Source organism: Peromyscus leucopus, chromosome 3, assembly GCF_004664715.2.
Source record: "Peromyscus leucopus breed LL Stock chromosome 3, UCI_PerLeu_2.1, whole genome shotgun sequence".
In the NCBI taxonomy this organism is placed as follows: Eukaryota; Metazoa; Chordata; class Mammalia; order Rodentia; family Cricetidae; genus Peromyscus; species Peromyscus leucopus.
In genome coordinates, this window is record NC_051065.1 from 75,666,103 (window position 1) to 75,680,516 (window position 14,414).

The following is a 14,414-nucleotide window of genomic DNA, read 5'->3' on the forward strand; positions in this document are numbered from 1 at the left end:
TGGGGAGCTGAGCTTCAGTTGATATATATACAATACAACCTGTATGCCTAAGGTTCTGTGAACATCATAGAGTAGGGCACAGAAAGATTGTAAGAGCCAGAGGACCAGGCCACCAATTGACACGTTTTCCCAATATGACAGGATTGCTATACCCATGGCATCTCAAAAGTAGGTTGCCCAAACAAGACCTGCATTATGTCTACCCCATTTGACATGCTAGTGCAGCTGGGGGGAATTCACAAGGTCCCACTCTTATATGAAGAGCTAAGGGCAATTAATGGTTGTTAAAGAGAGAGACTAAGTTTTCTCCAGGAACGAGTCCCCTTTTAGGTTATCCAGTCTCAAGTGGTCAGCCCTAAATGTGTTCATACGAACAACACTAAGTGCACTCAGTATGTTATATAATAAAAGTGTGTGTATAAATGTAACAATAATAATTGAAGAAGAAGCCTGTTGTGGGATATTTATACACTGTGTGAAAATGTATTGCTGTGATTGGTGCAATAAAAGCTGAATGGCCAATAGCTAGAAAGAGGTTAAGCAGGACTTCTGGGAACAAAGAAGACTCTCGGAAGGAGAAGGGCAAAGTTGCCAGAGAGGAAACAGGAGGTGCATGATAAAAGAGAGATAACACCATGTGATAGAACATAAATTAACATAAATGGGTTGATTTAAGTTGTAAGAGCTAGTTGAGACAAGCCTAAGTGTAGCTGGAGTTTTCTCCATTCCTGCCCGGGCCCGCAGCCGCTCAGACCCAATTAAACACACAGAGACTTGTATTACTTATAAACTGTATGGCCATGGCAGGCTTCTTGCTCTCTAGTTCTTATATCTTAAATTAACCCATTTCTATAAATCTATACCTTGCCACATGGCTCGTGGCTTACCAGTATCTTTACATCTTACTTCTCATGGCGGCAGCAGCTGGCAGCGTCTCCTGACTCAACCTTCCCTTTCCAGAATTCTCCTCTCTCTTTGTCCTGCCTATACTATACTTCCTGCCTGGCTACTGGCCAATCCAGCATTTTATTTATCAATCAATCAGAGCAATACATTCACAGCATACAGAAAGACATCCCCAGCACCTAAGCTAAAGGCCAAACTTTCATAATTAATAAGAAGTCTCATATCATTATTTGGGGCTGTTGGGAGAAAAGAAGTCCATCTACAGAGGTCATATATTTGTGAGGAAGTGGGAGGGTACAAGAGAAATTGGGGAAGGGAAATGGAGGAGTGGAATTGTAAATATATAGTACTCACACATGAAATTCTTTAAACAATTAAAAAGTTAATTAATGAAAAAAAGATTTGTAAAGAAGGCAAAGTCACCAGTCTAATAATCCTTTGCAGGCTTTGAGTCAGTCCTGTGTGCACACAAAAGTTCCCCAAAGAAACTACTTGTAGTGACCAGAGAGCTAAGAATACCATCATGGCCAAAGCAGAGACTTTTCTACTTCACTGCTACCCACCTATTTAATGTTTCTACCAAAGGTCTTAATTTTTGTCCTTCTTTATTTTGTTACTATAAAACTTAATGCAGCTATCACTGTGCTGGAACATGGAACTCAGGGTAACCATGAGGACATTTCCCCCCACACACACACACACACTCCTGGTTTCACCCACCAGGTGTTAACAGGTGTGGTTTCATGGTGCATGCTCTCTCTATCTTAACCAAATAAGTCATGTCCTGAAAGTTGGCAAAGTATTTTAGACTTGCCTCATGAAAAGATCTATCTTTGTAAACTTCTTCCATGACCTGTTGGAGGTGGTTCTGTCCTTTAACTAACTATAGTTATTAAAAAAATATTTAATTTCATTCATTATTGTGAGTGAATGTGTGTGCGTGTGATGGTGTGATGTGTTTGTGAGAAGGTACGCACATATGCCATGTGCTCATGTGGAGGTAAAATGAATTGATTTTTCCTGTCTTAGAATTCCAGGGTGGAATTCTCTTCCTCGGGCTTTCCCGGCAAGTATTTTCACCTGCTGAAGGACCTCTCTGGACCTAAGGACTCTATTTTTCCCTCGATCTCTGCACTCAGCACCCTGTATCACACTTGTTTAAACTAGATCTCTCTTTAGACTCTATGAGCTGTTTTCTTGTCCGCCTCCATGGATGTATCAGCTTAGGTCTGATACATCTTACAAGTTCAGCCAATGCTTCAGTGATTTCTTGAACTAGGTGGCCTCTGAGCCTTGGGGAAAAACAAAAAGACAGTGTCTGCCAGCAAGTGAGAGTGGGCGCGGCTGTCAGCGGCAATTCTCTGTGGTTAAAGGGTCTGTCTACTTCAAAGGTACGTTGTGAGATCCAAAGGTGGGGCGTCCTAGCAGAGCCAGACAGAAAGATGTTGGCATAACCCTACATCAACCTTTGACAGTCCGCTGTCCTTTCCTTACAGTTTAACTGTCCTTTCCATAACGCTGGGGCGGGGTGAGCCTTCCACCTCACCTGTAGAAACCACCGTGAGAATGTCTCAGGAGGGCAGAAACTTCAGGAAGGCCCCAGCGATGGGCTCATCCGTATCCATCTCCCCCAACACGGCGTCCTCTAAAAACCTTCCCAGAACTATCGAGGTGAGACGAGATGGTCTCCTCCCGGAGAGGAGACACCTAGCAGCGGTCTTCGCCCCCTAGCCCGCCATCTCCGCGTCCCGCAGCGCGCTCTCCAGACCTTGCCAGCTCCGAGCCCGCGAGCGCGCGCCCGTGCGGTGGGTCGGGGGCGCGCGGCGAGGGCGGCCCGGCACGTCCTCGAGCTCCGCCGGCTTGCGGCGCGTCCTTGTGCCGGCGTCGGCCGGTGTCCCCGGAGTCTGCACACCGGTCCCGGGGTGTGGACCGGCCCTGAGGCCGCCGTGCAGCCGGCCTTCGGACGGGCCTCGCGGGAGCCATGAGCCGCCGGCTCGGCGGGGCGGCGGCGCTGCTGCTCGGGCTGCTGGTGGAGGTAGGGCCGCCGGTTGCCCCCGCCTCCTGGAGTGGGGACGCGGGAAGGGCAGTCGCGGAGCTCGTGGATCTGCGGTGCGGGGTGGCGGAGGGGCCTGGGGCGGGGACCCCCCAGCCCTGCCTGTGCCCGGGGTCCCCCCGCTGCTCGGTTGGCTTGGGGAGGGACCTTTGTGCGTGTCCACACGCGCACCCCGCTGCACAGGGCCTGGGGCGGCGCCACCCGCAGCTGGTAGGAGGGAGAGGGACATTTCTGCTTTGGGGAAATGAAGTGCTGGCCTGTAGAGGCGAGGAGAAAATTCCACGGGGAGCTTGGGTGGGGGGTGGACTGAGGGGAAGCCGCGGGAACTTGGTGGTGGGTGGAAGCACAGCCAGGGTTAGACAGCGACCGCGGGCTGTGGAACCGCGACATCCTGTGACGCCAGACACCCTTCCTGCTCCAGCGGGTTCATTCAAAGGCAAAAATAGTGGTCTTGTGGTGTGTAAGATCTGAATTGGGGCTTTGGGGGTTTGTTCACTCTCCCCCGGCTTCACTTTTTTGAGAGAATTTTGTACTAATAAAAGTCAGTGTAAGTGGGTAGTGATAACCCCCTGCCTGTCGCGGTCTGAGACCTGTAAAACGCCCTTGGTTGGGGATTCAGCAGTGCTGGGAGGACTTTTTGGTTTTCTTGGAGACGCCGGAGGGAAAGTCTTATTTCTTTAGACAGGAGGGTTACTGGAACAGTTTCTCCTTGCTCCAAGTTCCAAAACGGAGCAAAGATTGCTTGCTTTTCTTCAAAATATCTCCTATCGGGCATTTAATGTTTTCTGAGAAGAAGTGCCACCTCTCACTTTCTTCCCACTTGCTGAGATTTTAAAAATCTTAGAAAGGAACCCCTCTGAGTGGTGATTCAACATTGACTGCTGTGGGAAAGCGAACCAGAGACCACTGTTTACAAAAATAACCATGTGTTTACCTTAACACATCGCTGCCAATTTTTGTAATCCGATTTGTGTGTGTGTGTGTGTAACAGTGCTTGATAAGATTATCTAGCATTCTCTGGGTTTCTGTTTGTGCCACTCCTGTGTCCTTCCTAGCTTTGTGTGTGTCTATCCTAAAAGGCTGCACAGGGTGTGTGTGTGTGTGTGTGTGTGTGTGTGTGTGTGTGTGTGTGTGTGTGTGTGTGTGTAGGGGTGTTCTTTTTCTGTCTTTTTGTATTCCAGTGATGTTTATTGAGGAAATGAACAGGAGACGACTGCTTGGCATGCCAACAGTCAAGGGCTTCATAGTCAAGAGTGGAAGTGAAAAAAATCCTCCAAACGGAGTCAACTGTATTAGCTTTTGGGGGAAAGAACCGGAAGTAACTTCAACTCTGATGGATAACCTGTGGTTGTTGCTTGTCATCAGTTTTTATTTTCAACGTTTTCATCACGCCTTATGGAGGTGTTGTCTAGAACTGCAGGAATAGACTTTTTCCCCCCTGCTGATTTAAAGAATAAGAAGGCAGGAAAAAACAAGGTCTCAGCACTCAGCCAAGTTTTATTGCAAGCAGAAACACATGTGGGTTGGGGTAAGGATGAGAAAGGTGGGGAGAGAGGGAGGGAGGGAGGGAGAGAGACAGAGAGGAAGGAAGGTAGGAAGGCAGGGGATGAACACAGAGAGTCTCCCAGTGGAGAGGGGAACCAGACCTAGAAATCAGAGTTTGCCTGGCAGAGCTAAAACTTTGATGTTTAGGGATGGGTTGATTTCCCTTTTTTTCTCTTAATTGGCTGGTTTGGGCTAGTGCAGGAGATTGGGTAACCCAGACAAAGAAAGGGAAGCTGATTGGTTCCTGCTGTAGGAACCCCCCCCCACCTCTTGTGGGAGATTTGAAAGCCCACTGAATACTTTCTGGATGGAAAAAGCCCACACTAGTCTTGGTGAGGAAGAAGGAGCAGGAAGAAGGTTGTCACAAATATTCAAGTGAAAAGTGTATTAATCCACCTAGAACCTCCTTTCCCTGTCTGTCCGTCTGCTGGGGAATCTGTCTAACGCCTAATCCTTTAGTGTAGAAGGTTTTGTTCTATCCAATAAGCTGTTTTTTGCATAGGAACTTCTTTCAAGTGCTGAGAATGGAACCCAGGACCTCAGGACCCTGAACATAGTCGTCAGACAGGACACTCTACCTTCAAGTTGCATTCCTATTCATTTAATTTTATTTATTTATTTTTCTTAGCTGCTGGAGATTGAACCTTGGGCTCCTTTACACATGTTAGACAGGTACTCTATCCAGCCGTAGTCCCTGTTTGTTTTTTAAGACAGGGTTGTCCTACACAACCCAGGCCTCAGCTCCCCCAAGTGCTGTCATTACAGGGATGGGTCACCAGGTCTGGATAGAAGTTTTTATTTTAATAGGGAATTTAAAACTTCTTTGAAGGGTTGAAAAGACCCCAAAGGCATAGCTCTTTTGCTTTTACAAGGTGCATTATCTGGGTGCTGGTAGCATTTGTTTTCTAGATAACCCACTTATACATGATGGTGATCCTCAGTGTCTGATTTCTGGTAGGGAGGTGTGCCTCCAAGGAATTACGATTTCTTAACAAATTTTCACGTGCCAGTTTAATGTGAGATTTTAGTCTGAGCTTTTCCATCTTAAACTGTCTGCTTTGACTATTTTATTTGCATACTTTAGATGCTTTTGCTGTCCTTAACGGTGCAGTTATCGTTAGAAAGTGCGTGAGGAGGCAGAGGGTCCCTTCTGAGGACATTAGGAAAGGCATTTGATGGCTCCAGTTTCTGATTGTTGACTGACCCTTGGGATACTTGTATTGGTTTCTGTGTGCTGCTTGGGATAGTTTCAATGTGTACATTTGTTTTGTAGTTGGCTTTGAACGTGTTTTGTGGCAGTGGACATCTCATTTCTGCCCTCTGGCAACCTTTCGTCAATGAATGCTGTCAAAATTAGTTTTATTAGTGAGATATCCTTGAATAGAGAGAGAATCTTAACAGTTTGGAGAGGGCTTTCCCATCCCACCCTGACATCCTTTTATAGAAGTTGGCTTGGATGGAGAAATTTGTATTTTTGTTTAGTGAGCGTTCACAGAATAACTTACTCTATCGCCAAGCCCTGCTCTGAGTACTTTACTAATGCTAATTCATGATTCATCCTGGCAATTATCCTCATGCCCGTGGTTATTTCAAGTGGGAGCTATTGTATAAATGGTCCCAGGTTTCACTGCTGTTAAGTAAAAGGGTTTGAAATACAAATTCAGGTACTTGGTTCTTTTGTTCCCCCACCATAATGTTCTTCTCCAAAGTCTGTTTACATGGGAACATGGACCAAATATATGCCTTGCATTATCCCAGAGAGATTTGCAGAGGTGTGCATTCCAACATGCAGGCAAACCACCAAAACTCTTCCAGAAACTTAAGTCAGTTCTCCTTAGAGGGATAATCTAATTTAGCACTTAAATGTGACATTTCAGAGAGGGAAGTTGGATGTGTACTGGATACCAGATATCAGCATGAACATCCCAGGAATCCTGGCCATTCAACAGGACTCCTACCTAGGTCAGGATTTAAGCAGGAAGAGGCAGCTGACATCTTCCTACCCCATGGAGGCATATTGAAGCTCATTTCCTGGAACCATCCTTCTCCCCAATTTAGTTTCCTGTGAATTATATGATCAGCTAGTGGGAGTCCCTGTCGTATACTCCTCACATCTTTCCGTCACCGTCTACCGTCTGGTTAAATACAAGGTTAAGTGCAGGTCAGAAATGTAGCATACTCTGTAGGTTGGTCAAAGACTGGTTCCCACAAGTGGGAGACACTAAAAGCCCCTTGTGAGTCCTCAGATTCTAAGGTTTGTTGCTTCAGTTTTGCTGGCTCGCTCACAAGAGCTCCTTGTAGGATAAGAGAACAGGGATCCAGCTCCTGTCGGTGCTGGTAGGATTATTCCTAGTAGCCTTCACTGGATCACAGTAAATTGCAAGAACACACTAAAAAGCTGGTTGCACCTTGTTTGAAACGGGAGTAATTAGACCCCAAGTGTGGAGGCTTTCCTGGGACTTTTCCTCATAATACATTGTTTCACAGCACTGTACTTGTTTTTTTTTTTTTTTTTTTTAATTTTTTAAAAATTTTTTATTCTTTGTAGACCCTGCCATCCAGCTCCCAAATAAACACACGTGGAGGCTTATTATTACTTATAAATACTGGGCCTTAGCTTGGCTTGTTGGTAGCCAGCTTTTCTTAAAGTCATCCCATCTACCTTTTGGCTCTGGGCTTCTTCCTTTTCTTACTTCTGTATATCTTACTTTCACTCTTACTCCATGACCGACTGTGTATCTGTCCCTTAGCATCCTCCTTTCCTTCTTTGCTTTCTCCTTGATCTTCTTCCAGATTTCACCTCCCATTTATTCTCTGTGTCTGCCAGCCCCACCTATCCTTTCCTGCCAAGCTGTTGGCCATTCAGCTCTTTATTAGACCAGTCAGGTGTTTTAGACAGGCAAAGTAACACAGCTTCACAGAGTTAAACAAATGCAACATAAAAGAATGAAACATCTTTGCATCATTAAACAAATGTTTCACAGCATAAATGAATGTAACACATCTTCAAATAATATTCCATAGCATTTCACCCTTTTTGTCTACATAAAAATGAAAGGTTATAACTTTAACATAGTAAAAGTACATACAACAAAAACAATTACCAAGTAAGAATTACATTTACAATATTTAGTTCATTTGTATTTAGCAAATTCAGAGAAAACACTCCATTATCTATCTTATCCTAGTGACTCCAAAGTTTTATATCTAATTTACTTCCTATCATAACTAAATAAAAACTGAAACTCTATTTAGTCTTTAACCCCATCAAAGACCCGAGAAGGAATTAATATTACCTAACAACAGAGACATCTGCCTGGACAGTTACCCTACAATGTTGAGGCATCTATCTTCAGCCTACAGGCCTAGAGTATCTGGCAGACTTTTCAGTGAAGCAGGAAATTTGAAGGACTATCCTGCCTTGTATTGGCAAAGTTCATCACTTGCTTTCCTCTGTGTCCTATAGAATGTCTGGCAGACTCTTCTGTGAAGCAGGAATCTTGAAGGACTGTCCTGCCTTGTTTTGGCAAAGTTCAGTAGTCACTTTCCTGTGAGTCATGTATGTCCAGTCTACACAGCACACAGCCAAGCAGTCAAGGCAAAAGCAGTTTCTTGCCCAAATGGCTAATCTTGCCACAATGAAAGCAAACTCCTATGGAGTTTTTTTGATGTCCATCATCCTTTTATGAAGTAAATTGGTACTGCCAGGAACAGATGTGCCTGAAATTAATAGTTGTATTTTTATCCTATATTCCCCTAAATTATAACAAACATCCATAACCCACCAAATAACCAAAAGCTTCCCACAACCCAACTCTTGGGAATGTGGACATCATTTTCTCTAAACTACTTCCTATTGTCTGTGGGTGAAGGCATCTCTAGGGGTCTCTGAGAAAATTTGAGATAATGGCCAAGTCCTGAGAAGACCAGCTATAACCTTTATTGATAGATATCACCTGTCAAGTTTCAGAAGGTCTTCTCTGATCAAACCTGATCCATATTAACCTGGAATGAATCCATAACCTCTTGTTTCCTTTGGGGGGGGGGGCTCTTCTCCAAAGCATTTTTGATTTCCATTTGAAAAACACATTTTTTTTTAACTTCTTTTTAAAAGTTAAGACAGCCCTAAGGTATCTAGGCTGGTTTAATTTTCAGTCCTGTTCACAAGCCCATAGCTGCCAGCAGTTGTTTGCTCATCAGCATTCAAAAAATTCAAGATCAGCACAGTACTATATAGGATCCAGAATCCCTGTGTGTCTTTGTGGCTAATTCTTTTTTTTTTTTACTTCTCTTTTTAAAGACTTTATTCTTTATTATTTTTAAACTATTTCTTTCTTTCTATGACTACCTATTCCCATATTCTTTCTTTCTTAAGCTAGGCACATTGTAAAACACACTGGAACCTGTCTAGAGGGTTCTTTCCGTTTGGATCTGTATTTACTGTGTATTTCTTAATCTTTTTTTTTTTTTTTTTGACCCTGCAAGAAAACTTTAAACTGCTGAGCTGTAACAAGGCTATTTCTGTATGGCAGAACTTCTTAAAGGAGTCATATCCTCCCCCCCCCCAAGCTTTTTCAGGCCCTATGGAAATTTGACCCTCACATTGAACACCAAAATGTAGTTGGTTGGTTTCTACTCTTTGCTTTTTTGAGGGGACCCACCACACAGCTCCCAAATAAAAACACATGGAGACTTACTAATTAATGCCCAGGATTTGACCCTCACGTTGAACACCAAAATGTAGTTGGTTGGTTTCTACTCTTTGCTTTTTTGAGGGGACCCACCACACAGCTCCCAAATAAATACACATGGAGACTTACTAATTAATGCCCAGGCTTAGCTTGGCTTGTTGCTAGCCAGCTTTTCTTAACTTATCCCATCTACCTTTTGCCTCTAGGCTTTTACCTTTCTCTATTTCTGTATATCATTTCTTTCTTATTCTGTGTGTGGCTGTGTCTGGCCCCATCTTTCCTCCCTCCTTCTTCTCTTGCTCCTAGATCCTCTCCCAGATTTCTCCTCCTGTTTATTCTCTCTGCCTGCCAGCCCTGCCTGTCTCTCTCCTGCCAAGCTATTGGACATTCAGCTCTTTACTAGACCAATCAGGTGTTTCAGACAGGCAAAGTAACACAAATGCAACATAAACGAATGCAACACATCTTTGCATCATTAAACAAATGTTCCAGAGCATAAACAAATGTAACACACCTTAAAATAATATTCTATAAGACAGCAGTCTCCTTCTAGGAGTTAACTTGGTGACACTTTTGAAATATATTTAGTGTTTGTTAGAAGGGCTCCATTTTTTTCTGAAACGTATACTTTAAAATTTTACTTATGTATATATTAATTTTTACAAATATCTTGGCTGTGCTGGGCATGCCCTTGTGCATGCCAGAAAAGTGCTATATCTCTGAGTTAATCCCCACTCCTCTCAAATATTATTTAATACGAGTCACCAGTGCAAGTCTGTAAGTTCATCTGCGTTTGTTCACAGGGGCATGAACCCATTTTATGGGCGGGGTCAGCCTCAGACTCTTCCTGATCTGTCCCTGGCACCAAAGCTCTGCATTAAATGATGCTGTCTTTTGCTTCAAGGCTGTTCTCCAAAAGAACAGCTGTTCTTGGCTGGGAAGTAAGGGTGGTTATCCCTGGGCGAGAGAGGATGAGGAAGTGAATGTTGCCTTTTGAAATTAGGAAAATAAGGGGGTTAGTGAGTGTTTTTTTTTTTTTTCTGTAGTTCTATGTATATTGATAGTCGGGAATCTCAAAATTAGAACTTTACTATTTCAGAGTGAGGGATTTTTGTTGTTTGTCAAAAGTTTCGTGCCCTGGCATTCCAACCTGTGAGTTTTCCGAAATAAACCTTTCAAGTGTCTTACTTCAAAGAATATTTAAAATCCGAGCAACAATTCAGTTTGGATGGAAAAGGGTTCAGGTTTATCCCTGGAAGCTCCGGAGAGGCCTGGGTGGCTACAGGTGAGAGAGGAAGGGCAAAGACAGGCGAGCCAATGGCACCTTACCACAGAGGCATTGCTCTGACGTGGGGAAGGGCTGTGGCCAGATGTCCGGGGAGTCGGGAGCATTGTCCAGAGCTTGGGCTCTACTTGGCCTAACTGGGAATGGGCATGACGGCGACATACACAGCAAGGATAGGGTTATAGTCATGGCTGGCCGCTTCATTAGGTACACGGTGCATGTTATTCCTAGCACTTACTCTTATTGTATTCTCTTTGTGAAGCGTCTTAATGTCTCCTCCGCATAGCCGTCTTGACCACCCACAAAGCTTCCTTCCCAGTCGCCCTCCTGACTGTCTCTGTCTTTCTTCCCCGTTAACCCCCTTCCTGCCGGCTACATATCAGCTTCAGAATGCGATGGAATTTATCTTCTGCTATGTAAGTAGTTTAGAGACAAATGTTTTAGTACTGTTTATTAACTGAAATGTCCTCGGAGACTGGGGATGTAGGTCAGTGGTAGAGTGTTAGTGTTGCGTATGCACAGGCTGGAGGTCCAGTCTCTGTGCCACCAACTATATACATGTCTGTAGTGCTTGCCAATAATAGAAACTTAGTAAATATCTGAATGTGCAAATAGATAAATGGGTAAGTAATGACATGGCAGGAGCTGGGCAGGGCTGTGGTAGGAGGAAGGTAAGTGATAGGCTCTGAAGAGGGGGTGGGTGCCTGTGCAGTGTGTGTGAAATTCTGAAGCATTTGTTGAACGTGTAAGATACATCAGTTCACACTGAGGGCCACCCATCCTCACCCTAGTTATTTGTTCTAGTCACCAATCCCATCCCCACCCCCTTTCAACCTCCTTAGTTTTTGTTTTTCTTTGGTTTGGCTTGGTTTTTTTTCAAGACAGAGTTTCTCTATGTAGCCCTGGCTGCCCTGGAGCTTGCTCTGTAGACCAGGCTGGCCTTGAACTCACAGAGATCCATCCACCTGCCTCTGACTCCTCAGTGCTGGGATTTAAAGGTGTGAGCCACCACTGCCCGGTGTTACTCTTTATTTAAATATAATTCTCCTTATGTACCTGTTAGACCATTGCAGAACTTAACTGTCAAATAAGTTTTTTTTGTCTTGTCTTTAACTACAATGTTGTATTTGCATCATACAAGATCCATAACGTTACCTTGCTGTTCATTTCTTTTGCTCTTCTGGGACCCTGTGGTCAGTTTGATTATAGAGCTAAGTACTAGTGAGAAGTGGGCTCTTTCAGAAAAATAAAAAAAAAGGTTCACTGGTCTGTACATTTTGTCCTGAAGCCTTTGGTTCTTAATTCTTCTTGGTGAATAATAAGGACACTGTTCTGTAAGTGTGACGTGACTGACATTGTCATAGCATGGTTTCCCCTTCTTGTCCTTATGCTATTAAGATTGTGTTAGTTTGTGATCTTGCCTTGCGCCTCAACTTCTGAAACAAAGAAGGCCCACACTGAGTTGTGGTGCAACTGCACTCATTTCACCACGTGTTACTGAATACAGTGGTCATGGAGCTGTGTGTTACATTAAAAATATAAATTGGTTCTATTTCAAAATTATTTGTCTTTTTAGACCGATCAAAATCTAGCTGTGTAAAATCTAGCTGTGCAATATAGTTTTTAATCTATTATTATTATTATTATTTTGTATCATTGACAGCTTTGGTTAATATACTATTAGTGTTATCCACCTGACTAATAAAATATTGAGCAGAGTAGGGTCTGAGATATTTGCAATTTTACATGGAGGACAGAATAGCCTAAATTGTATTAAGTCAGACTTCAAGTTTAATACAGCTCTCAACTACTGCTCTAACACCTGCCTGCATGCCATCCTCCTCCTCACCATAATGGACTAAACTTCTGAAGCTGTAAGCAACCCCCCAATTAAAAACTTTCTTTATGAGAGTGATGCCTTGGTCATGGTGTCTCTTCACAGCATAGAGCAATGACTAAGACAGAGACCCAATGTTAAGCTTTTCTATTCACATGGAAAGAAGAACCGGGAACCAGAACCATCCAGAAAGGCAATCTCATCAAAACTCAGTCTCATGAATACCTATTTTGACTCTTTTGTTGATGATGAAACATATAAAACAGCAAGTGACCAAGACAGTGGCCAGCTAGGGGGTAAGAGTCACCCCTACTCTCAAGTTAATTGGCAGCCAGCATGTCACCTGAACAGCTGATGCTTTCTTCTTGACCCTACCCTGGCATCCCAGGCCGAGAGATGGCTACTTTGTCTTATTGGTTTACTCAGGTCAGAAAGTAATGCCAGGGATGACAGTCCTTTCCATCATCATAGAAAAATGAAACCTGATATTTTAATCTGAACTGACATATTCTAACTCCAAGCAAGGACTTTATTATTTTTATTTATTCTTCATCAACTTCATACATGTATACAATGTATTTTAATCAATTCTCCCCCATTACCTCTGACACCCCTCCCACTCTTTTTGAACCACTTCTTCCCAGTAAGCCCCCTTCTATTTGCATGTTGCTTTGGGTTTTTTGTGTTTTTATTGCATTTTGTCACCCACTGATTTTAATTAGGGCCATTTGCATGAGCACGGATGTGGAGTTATTTTTTGGGGCATGGACAACTGACCAGAAGCACAACTTTTAAATAAAGAATTAACTAGAGCTCTTTCCTGTAGGTAGACAGCTGATCTTGGTAGGGACCAGAACGTAGCAACCTTGCTTGGGAATTGCTGTAATAGTCATCATCTCATTTAAAAAAATATTTTTTAAAATTATTTGCATATAGGGGGATCACATGAAAACAGTAGATCCCCTGGAGCTGGAGTTAAAAGCAACTGTAATCCACCCAAGTGGATGCTAGCCAAACTCTGGTACATTACAAGAACATTATGCTCTTAACAGAGCCATCTCTTTGGCTCCTATTCAGAGTCTCTTAATCCAACCTGTGGAACCAGTTAAATTCCACATGGGGATTTTCCAAAGAGCTCTGTCAGTGTCAAGGCAATTCTCTTTTACAGATGAATCAACTGAGTCAGCGAGAGGAGACTTTAAATCTCTAATTTATACAAAGATTCCCAGCTATTCCATGAAGAGCCAAGAGCGTGTGTCATACAGTCACAATGCCATCCAAACATGAGACTTAACTGCTACCCAGATATTTCCCGTGCTCCAAGCAAGTAACTAATCAATTTCAAATCTCATTTATAAAATAACATCTCTGTGTTGTAGTCTGGGGACACAGTTTTCTTATAAAGGAAAATCTTTTAAGTGCACAGCTCTGCTTCTGTGGTTTTGTGTGTGCAAGTATGTGAATTCTCATTACCTCCTTGTCTTCCCTAAACCCTGACCACTTAACCAACAAGCAGTCACCTCTTCTGTTCACCAAGTATCGGGGTTTCGTGGGAGGCTCCTTTTCAAGATGCTTCATAGTTTCTGAATGCCAAGAACTAATCCGCAGGCAGAGTGAGAGGAAGAGTGGGGAGAGGGGGCGGGCAAGGGAGAGAGCCTGGGCCTGTCTCAAAGCCCACCCTCCCAGTGACACACTTTCTCCAACAGGGCCACACCTCCTTCCTATCCTTTCAAACAGTTCCACTCCCTGTGACTCAGCATTCAAATATATGAGCTTATGTGGGCCATTCTCATTCAAACCACCACAGTCTCTGTGCCCTAGGGCGTTTTTCTAAAGCCCCTGTAGACCTCCTCTAAATAAAATCCTGCAGCCTTGGTTCTTCTCTGTTGCTCTCAAGATCAACTAAAACACTTTCACTTCCTCTCTTCTTTTTTTCTTTTTCTTTTTTAATTCTCTTTCCCCCTGTCTTTTCTTTTCCTCTGGAACCCCTTTCCTTGACATAGAGGTTATCAGCACTTTTTATATTCCCCTAAGAGTTTTCCAAAATCTGTATTACTTTCATATCATTTTTAAAAACTTTTATTTAGTCTTTGTGGA

The 14,414-nt window shown here is 43.4% G+C and overlaps 1 protein-coding gene across 2 annotated transcripts in view; it reads left to right on the forward strand.

Moving 5' to 3' along the window:
• Positions 1–2,238: 2,238 nt before the first annotated feature.
• Vopp1 (VOPP1 WW domain binding protein) overlaps positions 2,239–14,414 on the forward strand; it is a 78,809-nt gene continuing 66,633 nt past the window's right edge. The window contains exons 1-2 of one of the 2 annotated variants that reach the window (XM_037203779.1): positions 2,239–2,297; positions 2,403–2,577. In XM_037203779.1, coding sequence (XP_037059674.1) covers positions 2,473–2,577 — 105 coding nt within the window. In that variant the 5' untranslated portion in view covers positions 2,239–2,297; positions 2,403–2,472. Of the gene's footprint in view, positions 2,298–2,402; positions 2,578–2,724; positions 2,942–14,414 lie in introns of those variants that run through there. The other variant, XM_028895268.2, reaches the window with a different exon arrangement.